This window comes from Pagrus major, chromosome 1, assembly GCF_040436345.1.
Source record: "Pagrus major chromosome 1, Pma_NU_1.0".
Taxonomy (NCBI): domain Eukaryota; kingdom Metazoa; phylum Chordata; class Actinopteri; order Spariformes; family Sparidae; genus Pagrus; species Pagrus major.
Window position 1 is genome coordinate 35,563,441 of NC_133215.1, and position 16,706 is coordinate 35,580,146.

Here is a 16,706-nt window from a genome sequence, read left to right on the forward strand (position 1 = left end):
CTACCCGGTAAAAGATCTTTATTTTTTTATATTTACATAAAAGCTTGGAATAGTTTTTGTTTACAAATTATTATTTGTTGTGACAGTCCTGCAAAAAGTCACGAATAAAAAGGAGAAAGTGCCATTCATTTGCATTTCATTCACATGATTATCAAAAATACTGCTGAGATGTGATTGATTTGAATATATATATATATATAATTCTAAGAAAAAATACTATATCGGGATATATATCATTATCGGGATATAAAATTAACTATATCAAGATATGAAATTTTGTCCATATCGCACAGCACTAGTTCCCGGCCTCAGAGAACATCTTCCCACAGGTTGAGCAGTTGAAAGGCTTCTCCCCCGTTCTCCCCAACTTTGTGAAACAGCTACGACAAATTTTAACTCATTGGTGCCTTCTTGTAAATTTGGTTTCTGTCCTTGTTAGAAGTGTCAGTTACTTTGCGACATTGCTATAAAAGCCTGTTACTTCTTCACCGGACTCCCTAAAAAAACACACACACACACATCCAATTAAAAAACTTGCTGTGTTAGGAGAAACTGAATAAATGTTGTGAAACGCTGTCTACAACACATTCTTAACTATTTGGGCCTTATTCATTTGGCAAACGTTATACATGAAGAATTATTTTCTTTGCGTAAAAAAATTATCCGTATGTTTGTATGATGTGATGCACCACTCATTTAATGTCAGCCATGGTGTGCACTATTATCTTATTTATCCATTTCCCTCCTAACATTGGTTAGGGTTACCTATCATAGAGATACCCACAAAGCTCATATTATGACCCGAACCCTAGTTTGAATGATGCTTTCACCATGTCAGCTGACTAATGGTTACTAATGTCTGTATAATTTAATTAACTTTGTGTGGGCTCTTGCTAGCATAACATATCTGAGGTAGATGGGGAAACGGGAGAGGAACTACGAGCTAGACTGTTGAAAACTGCATTTCTCTGTCTGTGTGTGATGTACTGCTTGTGTTCCCACGCTTACATGCAAAAGACCTGCTGCACTTGTGGCAACGAGCATTGTCTACATGGATTCTCGTGAAGTATAACAACACTTTTGAATGTTTGGCTCTCTCCGTCATTGCCGCTCGGAGCAGGTGTCTGTGGTCTGTAGCCGACAGTGTGACTACAGTGGAGACAGAAATGGGAAAATACACACAAAAGAACGTGTCTTTCCTACCATTTAACAGTTGTCTTTAAATTAGTATCGAAATACACCCAGACATATGGTTGCTCAGGAATGTTAATCAGTATTTTATTCTGACAATCCACTTGAGATGAATACTGATGTGGCTCTATGTCTGCTGGATGTGTAAGTAGACACTGTCTCTTGACAAGTTGACCATAACAGAGAAGAAAATAAGAATAAGCTTGTGATGTTTTCAGCACCGTAGTGCTCTCAACAGGTCCTGTAGCATCATGTGTGTTTCTAATACACAAATAGCTGCAGCGATTAATCTGTTGATCGATAAGTTGTCACCTAATAACTTGATTGACTATTTGATAATCTGTTATCGATAATCAGCGTAGGCAATTTTTTAAGAAAAAGGCTAACTTACCCGATGATCGACATCAACGGTTTCACTTATGGCTCAAAAATGTTCTGTTTGTATTTGTATAATTTTACAGCATAACAACTAGGGCAGTCTGCATTTTCTTTTGTTTAATTAAGCTGGGCTCATCAGCAGGAAAGCATCCATCCTGAGTGATCCAATCAGAAGTGGACAGTTCACACCTGGTGTTAGAATGCGTCTCGACACGCGTCTCAAGTGACCACTTATGACTGGATCTCATTTCCCTTCGCTCTATGCAAATAAACATGTACATCACTTAATGTAGAACATTTACCCCATTCTACTCTCAAAATTGAGTGATTTGTGAAGGGAGTCTGGTGATATAGTGGTTACTAGTTCAATGGTTGGATCAGTTGAAACAGTCGTGTTCACAAACATCTGTTGCTAACATTGGCAGGTTAAGAGAGCCCAAACATGTAATTTACATTACAGTAAAGCACATGGAAGTCAGACAGTGTGTAATCCATTCTGCCTGTTGTTGCCTCTTCTTCTGCGTTCACACTGCTGAAAGAATGTGCTCACATGTAGTCCAGACCACCTCTGAATGTGGTCTGAGGGCGCACTTACACTTGGCCCAGTTGCACCGGAACATGCCAAAGCATGATTGTCCCTCCTCCCCAGTCCCAAGCTGGCCTGCACTCACATAGCTCCGCCGCAACCAGGCTTGATCACGGTCACCTCTTGTACATACGTCACCACTTTGTAGCGCAGTCACAGCACAATTGAGAACAACAGAGAGAACATGACTTTATTGACTTTTTTGTGGCTTATTCTGTGTCATCTTGGTCATAGACTTCCCTCTCATGTTCCTGGATTTCTTGATTATGCATGCCCATGTGCATGGGCATGGTAGAGATTGCCTAGTGTGAGTGCGCTCTGAGTGATTGGATCTTAAATGTGTCCTCAATGCATCTTGGGGGTGTTCACTCTATACTTAGAGCTGTCCACCTGTGATTGGATCACTTAGGACAATGATAATACCATGTCTGAACAGGGCCTCTGTGTTCATGCCACACCACCAACTTCACAGCTTACTTGTTTATAATGCAACAATTAGTCACTGCTCACACTCATACAGCCCACAGCTCCACCACAAAACTTCAGGTTCTCCTCAGACTGTACTGCAGTGTACAGACTGGCTCTACGGTGAACAAACCTGGGGCAAAACCACAGTGTTCACCTGACAACTGACTGCTGCCAGTTTCACAGTAGTATGTTTTGAAATTAATTTAAAGCAAAGGACAAACTCTAACAATCAATATAACAAAATTAATTTATTTTAGAAATTCTGAAGCTGCTACATTTGTAAAATGCAGACAGCATCAGTGCACAGAGTGTTGATAGATTTCAATGTCTGGGGGTAGCAAAGAACGTGATTAAGAATCTATGCGAGTGTACAACTTGTATTTGATTTGAGACAGCCTCAGACCTTCTTTTAGCCGTGAAGCAGCTGCCAACTGTGACAACACACTCGAAGGTTTCTCTACACACCAGGACTAGCAATACAGTGGGAAGGGTTGTTGTTAATGTGATTTAAGTTTAAAAATGACAATAAGGGAATATTAGCACAGTCCTACTTATGTTAGGAAAACAGGAGAGAAACATCAAGTTACGGGCAAAGTCAAACATACACACACAGTGTGGGTCTAGTCACTTTCCTGCTTCTTTTAATGGTGTACAGTTTTCACAGAAATTACACATTTCTGGGTGTACTCAATGGTGTGACCTGGCTCCAACGCTGTGTAGAAGACAGGATCAGGAGTGTGACAAAACTGTTTCTAATCAATACTAGTACAGTAACTATGATCAAAGTGTTTGATAATTATTGATTGATTTAAGTCAGTTGTGAAACTAAATGGAAATTTAAAGTGAGTTTTGGTAAGTCAGTTTAAAGACATCCAAGACGCAATGACAATCCAAGCAGCTAAACCATATTCACATGACACATTGAAACAGGATAATCAACTGCATGACTGTGCATGAGTACATACTGAGCCCTGACCCGATACTAGAATCACTATAATGGTGACAATGGTGATAATCAGCCATCTACATCTGGTGCACATACATTTTATAAGCCAACAGCTTTGTTTTTTTCTATTTGTAAATGTAATTTTGTATTGATGCGTATACAAATTCATATGATCCTATATAACAAACAGTTGTTATGTCAAAGCTGTCATGAGAGGGGGAGGGGTAGTAACATGATCTGCATGATAAAGATATTCTTGACAAAGGCCATTATTGAACATAATGTAGTAACAAATCATGCAATTAAGAGGCTGGGGCACTGAGCAGATAGGTACTACACAAGTACTAAGCATTAAGTTCATCATTAACACTCATACATTCAATAAAATATTACTTAAAGGAGCACTCTGTAGTATTGGTGAAGAAATGTTAATGAGAAGATAAAGACCTTCATTGGCTGATTTTTCTGCCTAAACATACTAAATAATCAAACTCTCAAACTGACCTTAAGGGACAATTTATACAATTTTACTTTGTTTATATGTGGCGGACCCTGCCACCATTCTAACTTCAAACAGTGTCCTGTGACCTTATTTTCCTCTGAGAACAGCTTGTTTATTCACTTAAGGAAAAAATAAATATTTCTGAGTTTGTATTATTACCCAATTTATAATTTAAATAATACAATTCTGAGTTTGAATTTCTACACAGTGCCTCTTTAAGCCGTCCACTCTCCTGCATTATTATGATAATAATCTTACCGGTGGACGGTGAGGACCCTCGCAGCCTGTCGCTGGTGTTTATCTGCACCCTCGGTCGGCTGCTGTTCATGGCGCTCTCACGGAGCCTTCTCTCGGCGTTTCCCCGGGCCATCTTCAGCTCCAGCAGATGCAGTTTCCTCTTCAGGGCTTTGTTCTCTCTCTGGCACTGCGACATCTGTAAACTCACCACCGCATAGTCGTCGTCCACCAGTTTACAAATCTCCGCCACTGCTGCATTAGCCAGAACCTCCATAATGGAGGCTAGCTGCGTCTGAAAGGCCAGACGGCTGGACATTGTTGCTGCAGTCGGTGGCTCTCTGGCTGCTCCGTCGCGTTGAAATTTCCGTGTTAACTCCTCTTGCAGGACTGGGTGTGTTGGAGTTTCGGTCAAATCATTACAGCAATATTGGAAATCCTACTCGTTTAAATTTTGACTAGGCAAAAGATGGCTAATCTAGGTAGCTTCTCCTACACTCACAAGCTCCAACCGCAAACACATGGCGTCACTTCCGGCTTTAGAAACATTACCTTAAGTACTGGAGTATTTCCTCACACAATTTAATAACAGCCACTCCTCTTTTTATATGCTGCTTGTTGGTTGTTTATTTCACGGCATGGTTTAACATTTTATTTCCAGTAGTCTTCATTTATGGCATGTTAAATAGTATATTAACCGAGTCATGATCCGTAGTAGTAGCGGCGCACCCCTAAACAAAATGTTATATCTAATTGTTAAAAATATGTTTATGTTAAAAAAGGTTCAACGTTAAATCTTAACATTAAATCCAGATCTCAATGTTTAATCTTAATGTCAATTTTAAATCTAAATGTTAAATGTTAAAATCTAAATGTTAATGGGGCTGTATGTAAAAATGTATACTTGAAACGATTAAAAAATGAACACAAATTATCAACAGAATGTGAAATTTGACATCATGATGCCTATGTATTCTTTTGCAGAGAAGTCTACTTAAGTTAGCATGCTAACCAGCTAGCTGCGGCCAGTCCTGGTCCATAGCTTATGTGCTGGTGGTTGATTACAGAAGCATATGTTGACTACGAACAGAGTTACATTTATTTATACATTTGTTGTTTATATACATCTCAAACTATAGCCTACAAACTACTTATATTGCAGCTTGGGAATTAGGCTGACATACAGTAGATTGACTTGAAGTGATTTTATTTCTGTACTTAACAACAAAAACAAGGGTTGTTTGCTCACTATAGTCTGCCACCACATTTTTCTCTGCTGCTAAAAAAAGGAATTAATTACCAGCCGCAACAGCACCAACTGATGGGCCAGAATTAGGGAGGTAGTAAGTGGGAAAGGGGGCATTGGCCCCCCGCTCTACGACCCTGGCCTAGATTTGTTTTTAGTTGCCGATCACTGTAACATAAGTAATTTTTATTTTAATTTATATATATAGTAAGTAAGTAAATTTAATTTATATAGCACTTTTCATAGATAAAATCACAAAGTGCTTTACAACAAGGATAAAATGCAATAGAATACAGAGATCACAGAAAAAAACACACAACGGCACAAATCCCGGTAGCTTCACAGAGGCCCCAGAACATCAACATCAGTAAAAAGCCTGTCTAAAAAGATAGGTTTTAAGTTCTCTCTTAAAACCTTCAGTGGACTCTATGCTACGTAAGGTCAATGGTAGTGCATTCCAAAGGTGAGGGGCACTGGCCTGGAAAGAGCAATCACCTCATGTTTTAAAATGAGTGCGGGGGACCATCAAGAGTTTCTGATCTGATGACCTTAGTAAGTGTGAGGGAGAATAGGGTCTCAGTAGCTCCATGATGTACGAGGGAGCTTGATCATGGAGGGCTCGAAAAGTAAGTACTAAAATCTTAAAATGAATCCTAAAATAAATTAGTTACGTAGTGTCAATCACCCCCACCCACTTTACAGGTGTGCCATTGAGATCAAAATGAAGGCCAAGTTGGAAAATGGGCATGGTCTTAGAAAGGGGGCTGAGCAGCAGGGGAAACTCTACTGCACATATTCAATAGGTAACCAGGAAGTAAACACAGAAGCAAGGAAACATTTTTTGGCAGATGTGCTACACGAGCAGTTCTCATTGGTTTGAATGGGCGCCATCTTTCCATCTGGTATCTTGTTCTATATAAATCTGTGGTTGGCCCTGACACTTTAAGCCCCTGGCCCAAATTCCTATATATATTTCTGGAGACACCTATTGTAGTGAGAACTAGAGGCAGGTTTGAGTACTTTGCCAGGTGTATGTGTGTGTGTGTCTGTCTGTCTGTCTGTCTGTGGACAGATTTTGTAAATGTGATAGCACATAACTGTGCAACATGAAGTCCCAAACTTTACAGGCTTGTAGTTCAGATTACAATAAAGGCAGAGTTGATGATGTGTGATTGTGGTCTGACCCATGAGTACCTGGCCCTGACTACTTATTTAATAATGTAGTAATCACAGCTGAGTACTCGTGGGTCAGAAATTGAACATGTTGACGGGCACTGTAAGCAGTTTTACATGCAAAGGGATGATATTGTTAATGGAAAGTTAACTATCTCTCATCCTACCAACACATTGAACATACAGTGCAAGGGCTACAGGCTGGGGGTGCTGGGGGAGCCCAAGAATAACGTGTGAGAAACAGCCATCCTGTCAAAATGGTGTCATTTAGTTTTCAGTAATTTCAGGTAAAAACATTATTTGTGTTATATGGTAAAACCAACTGGGGTGTATTTGACCCCAGTGTAAAATAATTGAAATGAAATGTCATTTTTTTTCTTTTTCACTTTAAAGGAAGTAGAGTTTTTAGCTGAGGAACGTCTACAACAGGTGGAGTTTTAATAACTCCTTTGATGGTCATTGCTGCTCGATGCATAACACACTATAGTATTATACAATCTGGTATAATAGAAGATAAACATTTTATTTGATAGTCATAAACATTTTATTATGAAATTATGTACTGTATTTCTGACTTTATTGATTAAGACTTAAAACAAGTTTTAATGTGAAGGATCAGCAGTTAACCTTGGTATTGCAAGTTACATGATGCCATGGGCGCCAAAAACAATTTCTTGAAAAATCCCATACATAAATCTGATATATGAAATACTACATATATAGTGTATGTCCATTTATGTCTCACAAATATATGCTTGCATTTGTGATGTGTATATGACATCATATATACTCATATAGCTTATGAGAATGCATCTACAAGATGTCTAAACTCATTTTAAAAAGTCTTAATAAATAACGTGAATTAAAACGTTTTTCTCTTATTTCTTCACACATGTGCTGCTCCACCTCCTGAGCCACAGACATCCAGCCTGCCATCAAACTATGAAGCAGCTTCTGTCCTCTGGCTGTGACGCTCATCCTCAACACTCCACCATGAATAATTTATTTTTGTGACTTGATTATTTATTAATTAGTGTGTATAGTTTTTGTTTTATTGCCATAGAATTTCACTGTTTGGGTATGGGTGGACATCTACTTGGACATCTCCCTGCAGAACTTGTCAGTGAGTGCATCAAGGGCGTTGCAAACTACATTAAATGTACTCCAATCAGTGTTTTCAGACACTGTTGTAGTATTTCAGCGGCATACATGGTCAGTGTAGTCAGAGCTGATAGGATCATCCCCGAAACCCAGTTCTTCATCTCCCTGTGGTAGGTATATTTCCCCATGGTGGTGTTCCAGTGATGTTGACATCCCATAGGCTATATCTGCTGGACTGTACACTGTAAATAATTTTTAGCTGTTTCGGCTTAAAATGTAAGTTCAGTGGCTGAATTTGAGTATCTTTTTATGTTCTGAAGTGGTTTGAAAATTAAAAAAAAAAAATGTTAACGTTAATCAACTTGAAGTTCAAAGTTCAAAAGTTCAAAGTCGACTTTATTGTCAAAACTGCAATATGTACAAGACATACAGAGAATTGAAATTGTGTTTCCCTCTGTCCAGACAGAAATAAGAAATATAAGAATATAAAATAAAATAGAAATATAGATCTAAAAATAAAAATAAAAATAAAATATGTACAGCTAAGAGACATTCGGGAATATAAAGTCCGGAGATATAAATAGTGTGGAATAGGTATGTCAGTATTGGGATTGGATATAAATATAGATATAAATATGGCAGTTTGATATAAATATGACAGTATAAAATGGTGTAAACTGGTCTATGACAATGAAATTGTAAACATTCTTACACAGTGCAAATAGATTTTAAAGTGTTTTTGAGTTGTAAAAGTGGCTGGTGCCATGGGGGGGGGGTCAACAATGTCCATAGTTAGTGGGGGCAGCGGGCGGAGAAGGAGAAGGAAGGGGGGGCAGCGCTGGGAGGGAGTTCAGCATCCTGATGGCCTGATGAATGAAACTGTCTCTCAGTCTGCTGGTTCTCGCTCGGAGGCTCCTCATCCTCCTCCCGGAAGGCAGGAGACTGAAGAGTTGGTGGTTGGGGTGGGTGGGGTCGCCCGCAGTGCTGAGTGCTTTGCGGGCCAGACGTGTGCTGTAAGTGTCCTGGAGGGAGGGGAGGGAGGCACCGATGATCCTCTCAGCTGCTCTTACTATGCGCTGCAGGGACTTCTTGCAGGATGCAGTGCAGCTGCCGTACCACACAGTGATGCAGCTGGTCAGGATGCTCTCGGTGGTTCCACGGTAGAAGGTTGTCATGATGTGGACTGGTGCTCTGGCTCTTCTCAGTCTGCGGAGGAAGTAGAGGCGCTGCTGAGCTTTCCTGGCCAGTGATGCGGTGTTCCTGCTCCAGGAGAGGTCCTCAGAGAGGTGCACACCCAGGAACCTGGTGCTGCTCACTCTCTCCACAGCAGCTCCATTGATAGTCAGTGGAGGGTGCTGGGTGGAGGCTCTCCGGAAGTCGACAACAATCTCCTTTGTCTTCTCCACGTTCAGAGAGAGATTGTTGTCTCTGCACCACTTGGCCAGTTGGCTCACCTCATCCCTGTAGTTTGACTCATTGTTGTTGTTGATGAGCCCCACCACAGTCGTGTCATCCGCAAACTTGACGAAGAGGTTGGTGTTGTGTGTTGGTGTGCAGTCATGGGTCAGCAGGGTGAACAGTAAGGGGCTGAGCACGCATCCTTGGGGAGCCCCTGTGTTCAGCACGATGGTGCTGGATGCGCTGCTGCCGACCCGGACTGCCTGTGGTCTTCCTGTCAGGAAGTCCAGCAACCAGTTACGGAGTGAGGTGTTTAGTCCTAAACAGTCCAGTTTCTGTATCAGCTGCTGGGGGATGATTGTGTTAAAAGCTGAACTGAAATCCAAGAACAACATCCTCACATATGAGTCCTTAGAATCCAGGTGGGTGAGAGCTGAGTGGAGGGCGGTGGAGATTGCATCATCAGTGGACCGGTTGGCCCGATATGCAAACTGGTACGGGTCCAGGGAGGGAGGTAGGATGGATTTGATGTGCTGCATGACTAACCGCTCGAAGCACTTCATGATGATGGGGGTCAGTGCCACGGGGCGGTAGTCGTTGAAGCACGATGGGGAGGTCTTCTTTGGGACCGGGATGATGGTGGTGTTCTTGAAGCAGGTGGGGACAACAGCTTGGCTCAGGGAGGTGTTGAAGATGTCTGTGAGGACATCTGTGAGCTCCTCTGCACAGTCCTTCAGCACACGACCAGGAATGTTGTCCGGTCCTGCAGCTTTGCGAGCGTTGATCCTGGAGAGGGATCTCCTCACGCTGGCTGGAGTCAGGGACAGCACCTGGTCATCTGGAGGGGGTGTTGTCTTCTGTGCAGGTGTGGTGTTGTCGGCTTCAAACCGTCCAAAGAAGTGGTTCAGATCGTTCAGCAGAGTGATGTTGTTGTCACAGGTCTGTGGTCGAGGTTTGTAGTCCGTGATGGTCTGTAACCCCTGCCACAGGCTCCTTGTGTCTCTGCTGTCGGTGAAGTGGTGGGTTATCCTGTTGCTGTACTGCCTCTTTGCAAGTCTGATGCCACGGGACAGGTTGGCTCTTGCTGATCTCAGACCAGCCTCATCACCTGCTCTGAAAGCAGCGTTCCGGGCTTTCAGTAACCGATGGACTTCCCCCGTCAGCCATGGTTTCTGATTGGCCCGTACTGTGATGGTCTTGGTGTCCGTGACATCATCAATGCATTTGCTGATGTAGGCAGTAACAGTGTCTGAGTACTCCTGTATGTTGATGTGGTGGTTGTAGGTGGCTGCCTGCTTGAACATGTCCCAGTCTGTGGTGTCAAAGCAGTCCTGGAGTGCTGAGGAGGCACCCTCTGGCCACACCCGTACCTGCTTCTGAACCGGTCTGGTGACTTTGACCTTAGGCCTGTATGCTGGCATTAGCATAACAGTGATGTGGTCCGAAGCGCCGAGATGGGGGAGGGGTGAGGCCTTGTATGCTCCTCTCAATGTTGTGTAAACCTGGTCCAGTGTGTTGTTTCCCCTTGTTGCAAAGTCAATGTGTTGGTACACATTAGGAAACACTGTTTTGAGATTTGCATGATTGAAATCTCCAGCCACGATGAGAAGTCCCTCTGGATGGGCAGTCTGCTGTTCACTGATGGAGCTGTACAGTTCACTCAGTGCCTTGTCTCTATCATTGTTGTTACAGCTGGGAGGGATGTAGACTGCGACCAGCAGGATGGCAGAAAACTCCCTTGGTAGATAGAAAGGCCGGCACTTGATGATCATAAACTCCACAAGGGGTGAACAGTGTCTGCAAACCACCACAGCATCCTGACACCAAGCATCCCTGATGTACACACAGACCCCGCTACCGCGGGTCTTACCTCCTTCAATGAGGGCTCTGTCTGCTCGGTGGCACGTTAGCCGGTCGAGCTGGATGGCGGAGTCCGGTGTGTTGTTGTTCAGCCATGTTTCCGTGAAAACAAAAACACAGCACTCTCTCACAGTCCGCTGGGTCGATCTCATGAGCTGTATGTAATCCAGTTTATTGTCCAAGGAGCGTACATTGGCTAGTACGATTGATGGAAAAGCCGGCTTGTTCGGGTTAGCCGAAGTATATAAAACATGTATATTTATGTTAAGTTTATAGAAATGATAAGTTGATTCCAATAAATTCCGTAATGACTTCTTATGGCTGTATTTCTGTTGACAGGATGCTTTCCTGACATATACTGTCGAAGAGACAAAAGAGCTAGGCGCGCGCGCACACACACACACACACACATTACTATATGGAACACTTCATAAAACTTTTTTATATTTCTATATACTGTATCTACAATGAAACAGGAGATCTGACTGCACTTACCACATTTAAAAGTTATCCATCATGTTTGATTGTTTCTGGATAATTTGCAAAAAAAGGGAGTCAACTTATCAGATGTCAAGTAAGATTTCCAATATATTTTTTTTCTGTATAGTACAAATCAGCTGCTCAGCTGTTGCCACTTTTAGTGTGAGTGAAGTCCGAGATGACAGAAGTTACTTCTACTCAACTGGCAGTCATGAAGTCAACTCTTCATTTATCAATTTTGTATATTTTTGATATTCAGGTTTGCACATGGATTCATGTAGTAGCTTTTGTCACTGAATCAAAACGGGATGAGGAAACCTGCAGTTATTAATCATGTAAAACCACAATTCTGTGGTATATACATTTTTCGTCACTTCTCATCACTGTCAAGTGTCAAGTCAAATCCACACATACTGTACCATTACCCTAACCCTTTACTTTATCTACTGTAAGACAAGTGACTTCTTCTCCTGTCCCTGTATTTTTTCAATTGAACGGCTCAAAACAAAACTGAGGAGTCCAGACGACTGAGAATGTCCAGTCCTTTATATGTGAAGTCATATTACACAAATGATTCCCACTGCACAGTGAAGTCCATTGCAAACTGTTTACATGTTTAATGACACCCATACATTTTAACACACTGGAACATGTCATGAAAGAATACTAAAAGGCAAAATATCTGTTTTAGCTGTGCAACAGCTAGTGCCAATTACATCCAAACACCTACACATACAAACACAACTCTCTGATATATATATGTGATTACTTTACATCTTTTTACAGTCCTTTGTTACTGGATTGAGAAAAAGAATGATTGACATTAAAAAGTTAAATCTCAGGCTTCATCCTGTGAAGAGTTGAGAAAGGGAGATTAAAACATTGCAGGCCAGCGTCAACAGTGCTTTGTCCCTAAAAAATAAAATATTCTGATTTCACTGCCCAATTCTGGATTCAAACCTAGAGGTCAACCTTCTGGACAATACATTACATCTTCCCCTATTCTTGAGGAATGAATAGTAAATAAATACACTGTAAATCAGTGTGACAGACATTATCATGAACACAATCATACATGAGAAAGTGCAGGCCTGCACTACAAGTGCCAACATTTACCATTCAATAGCAGGCTGTCTCGAAAAGGCCACTCATTCATGATATTGTAGAAATATGAGAAACGGTGTGGATAATATGACAAATACATCATGATAAACAAAATCTGTATCAGCACTGCCTCCTAATTTATGGCTTTAACAGTTAGTTATGGGAACATTTAAAGTGCTTTAAAGGAAGAGTCTGACATTATGCATAATAGACATATTTACCCACAGTCAGAAAAGAAGATGGATATTATAATAATAATTTAATGAGCATCCAATACCAGATCCAGGACTAAATTAACCATACAGGCATCCTGTCATATCTGTTGCAGTGTGTGCAGAAATAAAGTGCCAGCAGTCCTTAGACAAACAACAGCTGGCAGTGTCTAGAAATATGAATCTGGCTTTAGAAATGGGCCAAAAAATGTTTTTCTTAAAATGGGGAATTCCATATATTTGGTGTGTAAATTATTCATACTACAAAAGTTCAGGAAACAGTACAGCAGATCTCCTCAGCTAGCAGCCATGACACGACTGCAAAGTAATCCTTCGGGGTAACTCCGACTGTCAAAGTTATATCCACTAAAAGTGTTTTTGTCATTGACAGGCTCAGGAGTGTCTGACAACATTACAGTAATAATTCTTACAGAGAGAGACCTTTTAGTTAAATAATAGAATTGTTTTTCACAGTCATAGCTGACTATTAAACCGATTGAGACAATCTAGATGAGGCAACAACTGTAACAACTCACCTGCGAGATTTCAGAACAAGACACGACAGTTCACTCCTTCAACGAGACAAAAAGGATCTTACACTTTAACAAAAAGGTCTCTCTCCAGGAATCATTTCTGTCAGACACAACCTGAGCAACCTGAGCCTGTCAGTGACAAAAACAAGCACTATTAGTGGACGTAACTTTGACAGTTGGAGTTGCTCCAAAGGATTATGTTGCAGCCACTGCAGCTTTGTCGCGCCTTTCAGCTGAGGTGATCTACTGAACCGATTCCAAAACTTTGTGAGTATGAATGAATTACACACCAAAACATGTAAATATAGGGCAAAGGTTTAAAAATCCTGGAAGTCCCTTTTCATGATGGGTACTTGACATCCAATGAATTTTAAAATTAAAGCTTGCAGGTGTTCAAAATATGGTGTTTTTCACCCTGTTAATGATGGCTGTGTACCATCATCATCAGCCAAAACAATCCCAGATAAACTAAGACCCTCTCCCTTCTGGATCAGCCAACGTGGGAAAGTTATGTAAACCAGACAGTCTGTCACAAACAGGACCATTTAATGACAAATGACAGGTTAAGTGCTATCAACACTGTCTCAGGCACTCGTTTACAGTCCACTCTGTGATCCCCTCACTTTGAAACAAGGAGTAAGAAAAGGTTGAGAGGGCTTCAGGGGAAAAAAAACCTTAAAACAGAAGTCACATATTACTGCTATAATCTAGGACAAATATCACCTCTACGTGCCATGATATCACCGGATACAGCCTCGCCTCTCATTTGCTTACATAAGATGCTATAATTCACATATGAAGGGGTTTCAATCATTCACCCTTCAGAGTCCAAACTGTACGAGTATCACTTCCAGATGAAATCCACCTCCTCCAGCAGTCTGTCTACAGGCCACACTGGGACTGCTGCCGGTGTCTGCGAACGCTACACATTTGGCTGAAAGACTGTCCGCAGCGTGAGCAGCTGTAGGGCTTCTCCTGCGTGTGGACTGTGCGGTGCCTCTTCAGATGGCTGGACGAGATGAAACTCTTCCCACACAGCGAACATCGATAACGCCTCTCCCCAGTGTGGATGAGGAGGTGGACCCGCAGGTTGTTGGGCTGGGCAAAGCCCTTTCCACAGTGGGGGCAGGTGTAAGGTCTTTCCCCTGTGTGCACCCGTTGGTGCAGCTCCAGGGCGGCTGCACTGGGGAAGATACGGCCACACACGGCGCACACCACAGGTTCTTTAGTTCCGGCAGCGCTGCTCCTGTAAGGCCGCCTCTGGCTGGTCGTTGTGACAGAAGGAGCTGCAGGGGGAGGGGGGGGAGGAGGTGGTGGAGGGGGCGCGGCTGCGACAGCAGCGGCGGCGGCGGCAGCGGCAGCAGCCATGTCAAAGGAGGCAGCAAAAGCAGCCATTTCATGAGCGCCACCTGCGAAGAGCATGGTCGGAGGGCCATCTAGACTGTCTCCTCCTCCCTGAGAGGGGAAGGAGGCAGAGGGGTGGCCGGTTTCTGTGTTCCCCAAACCCAGTTGTGCTACTGCATACGCTGCACCAAGATGGCTGACCCTCTCCTGCATCCAGGCCAGGTCCAGGCCCAGGCTGTTGAGGCGGTCGGGGCTGGGCTCATCTGAGGCTACAGGGGCTGACAGCTGAGAGGGATGGAGTTCGTCTTCTGTAGGATCACCTGTCTCGATCTCTGGCTTCATAGCACCATCTGTTAGGCTCCCACCCAGGTCCCTGCGTACACTCTCAGGGGCTGGAACCCCCCCATTGTTGACTGTCAAACTGTTGCTTAGAGGCTTGCTGGTTTTACGTTTTGCTCGAGGCCTGCAGGTCAGGTCCATTGTGGCGTCAATGGGGGGGGGGGAGGGCTGGACCGTGGAGGTGACACTGGTGCCAAGAACAATGTCACTGGGTGGGGTTTCCTCACTGGACTCCAGGGCTGAAGAAGGACAGGTAAGGGCAAATTGACTAAGGTGTATTAATGGAGAAGAAGTAAGCAGGCGTCTGCAGTACAGACATGGTGCAAATATTTCATCTACATTGACCCCATCAGAAGAATCAGTGACACACTGATTTAATCATGTAGCAAACCACACTCACCAGTAGACAGACCACATTCCGCCCTGATGTTGACCTCCACCTTGAGGTCCAGGTTGCAGTCGTCTCTCTCCACTTTCTCCTGCTTCACCAGGGGCAACACCTTGGTGTCCTCCTGCTGTCATACAGTGAAAAGCAGCTGGAACATGACAACACTTCTGCATTCATCAGGTTCTGCTATCACAGTTCAGGATGAACCTAAACTCAGACGTCTGACCATGCTCATATGTCTGGGCTACCTGAAATGTATGACGTCATGGAGACAAGTCAGAAATCGTCCACTACACTTTGTGCTATGCAAGACTATGAGGGGAACAGCACAAGCAATGTAGGAACCTTTCAGACTCACCATCTGTAGCTGCCCTGAAACAGCTGTGAAGTGCTCACAAGATTTTGAACGTACTCTGCTGATTAATCTTTACCTTTGAAACATGTTGAAAGGGTTCGTCTTCAGAGGAGGTAGGAAGAGGTGGCACCAGAGGCTGATGGTCGTCAGGTACTGAAAGATAGTACAGGAAACTGAGCTTGTATTATCCACAGGTCTCGCTGCCTCAGACAGTCACATTGTGCTCTCTGATTTCTGGTTGTAAAAGCTTGGTTCTTGTATAAAAATCAGGGGTAGACCGATTATGGGCCCTGGATGATTATCGGGCCAATATTCACCGATTATCAGTATCAGTGAGTTTTCTGTCTGATTGCAGATAAAATAAACTGATTTAAAAATGTTCTACTCTGATGCAGCTTCCTCAATTTATAGCCCATAAACACTGAATAATCTGAATCTGTAAAGTAACTAGTAACTAAATGTATCAATAAATGTAGTGGAGAGGAAGTATAAAGTAGCAGAAAATGGAAATACCAGAAAACTGTACTTAAGAACAGAACTTAGTGAAAAATATCCTCTGCTTACATCTTTAATGCACCACAATGGTGACTACTGTGATACTGAAGCCGTACAGTGTGAGCTGTCTTTTTGTTTGTTTTGCTCATTTTTGACTTTTGTTTTAGTTTTTGTGTGTGGCGTGGATGTAAAATCTTACAGAAACATCTCCAGATATAACTGAATTGTATTGTGATGTGCTGACTCAGTGTGGTCGCCAGCCTGACTGTTGTATTATGATAGAGTTGACAGAATGTGAAGGTGGGTGCTGCTTTATCGCCTGGCGTCGACTTAAAGAGGGCCACATCTGTCAAACCAGAGTTTTATTACATTC

The 16,706-nt window shown here is 42.7% G+C and overlaps 1 protein-coding gene across 1 annotated transcript in view; it reads right to left on the bottom strand.

Moving 5' to 3' along the window:
• LOC141003226 (uncharacterized) overlaps positions 1–16,706 on the bottom strand; it is an 85,652-nt gene that overhangs the window by 22,725 nt on the left and 46,221 nt on the right. The window contains exons 13-15 of the mRNA XM_073474550.1: positions 15,915–15,991; positions 15,496–15,610; positions 14,341–15,334 (exon numbers count right to left, since the gene is read on the bottom strand). Coding sequence (XP_073330651.1) covers positions 14,341–15,334; positions 15,496–15,610; positions 15,915–15,991 — 1,186 coding nt within the window. The remainder of the gene's footprint in view (positions 1–14,340; positions 15,335–15,495; positions 15,611–15,914; positions 15,992–16,706) is intronic.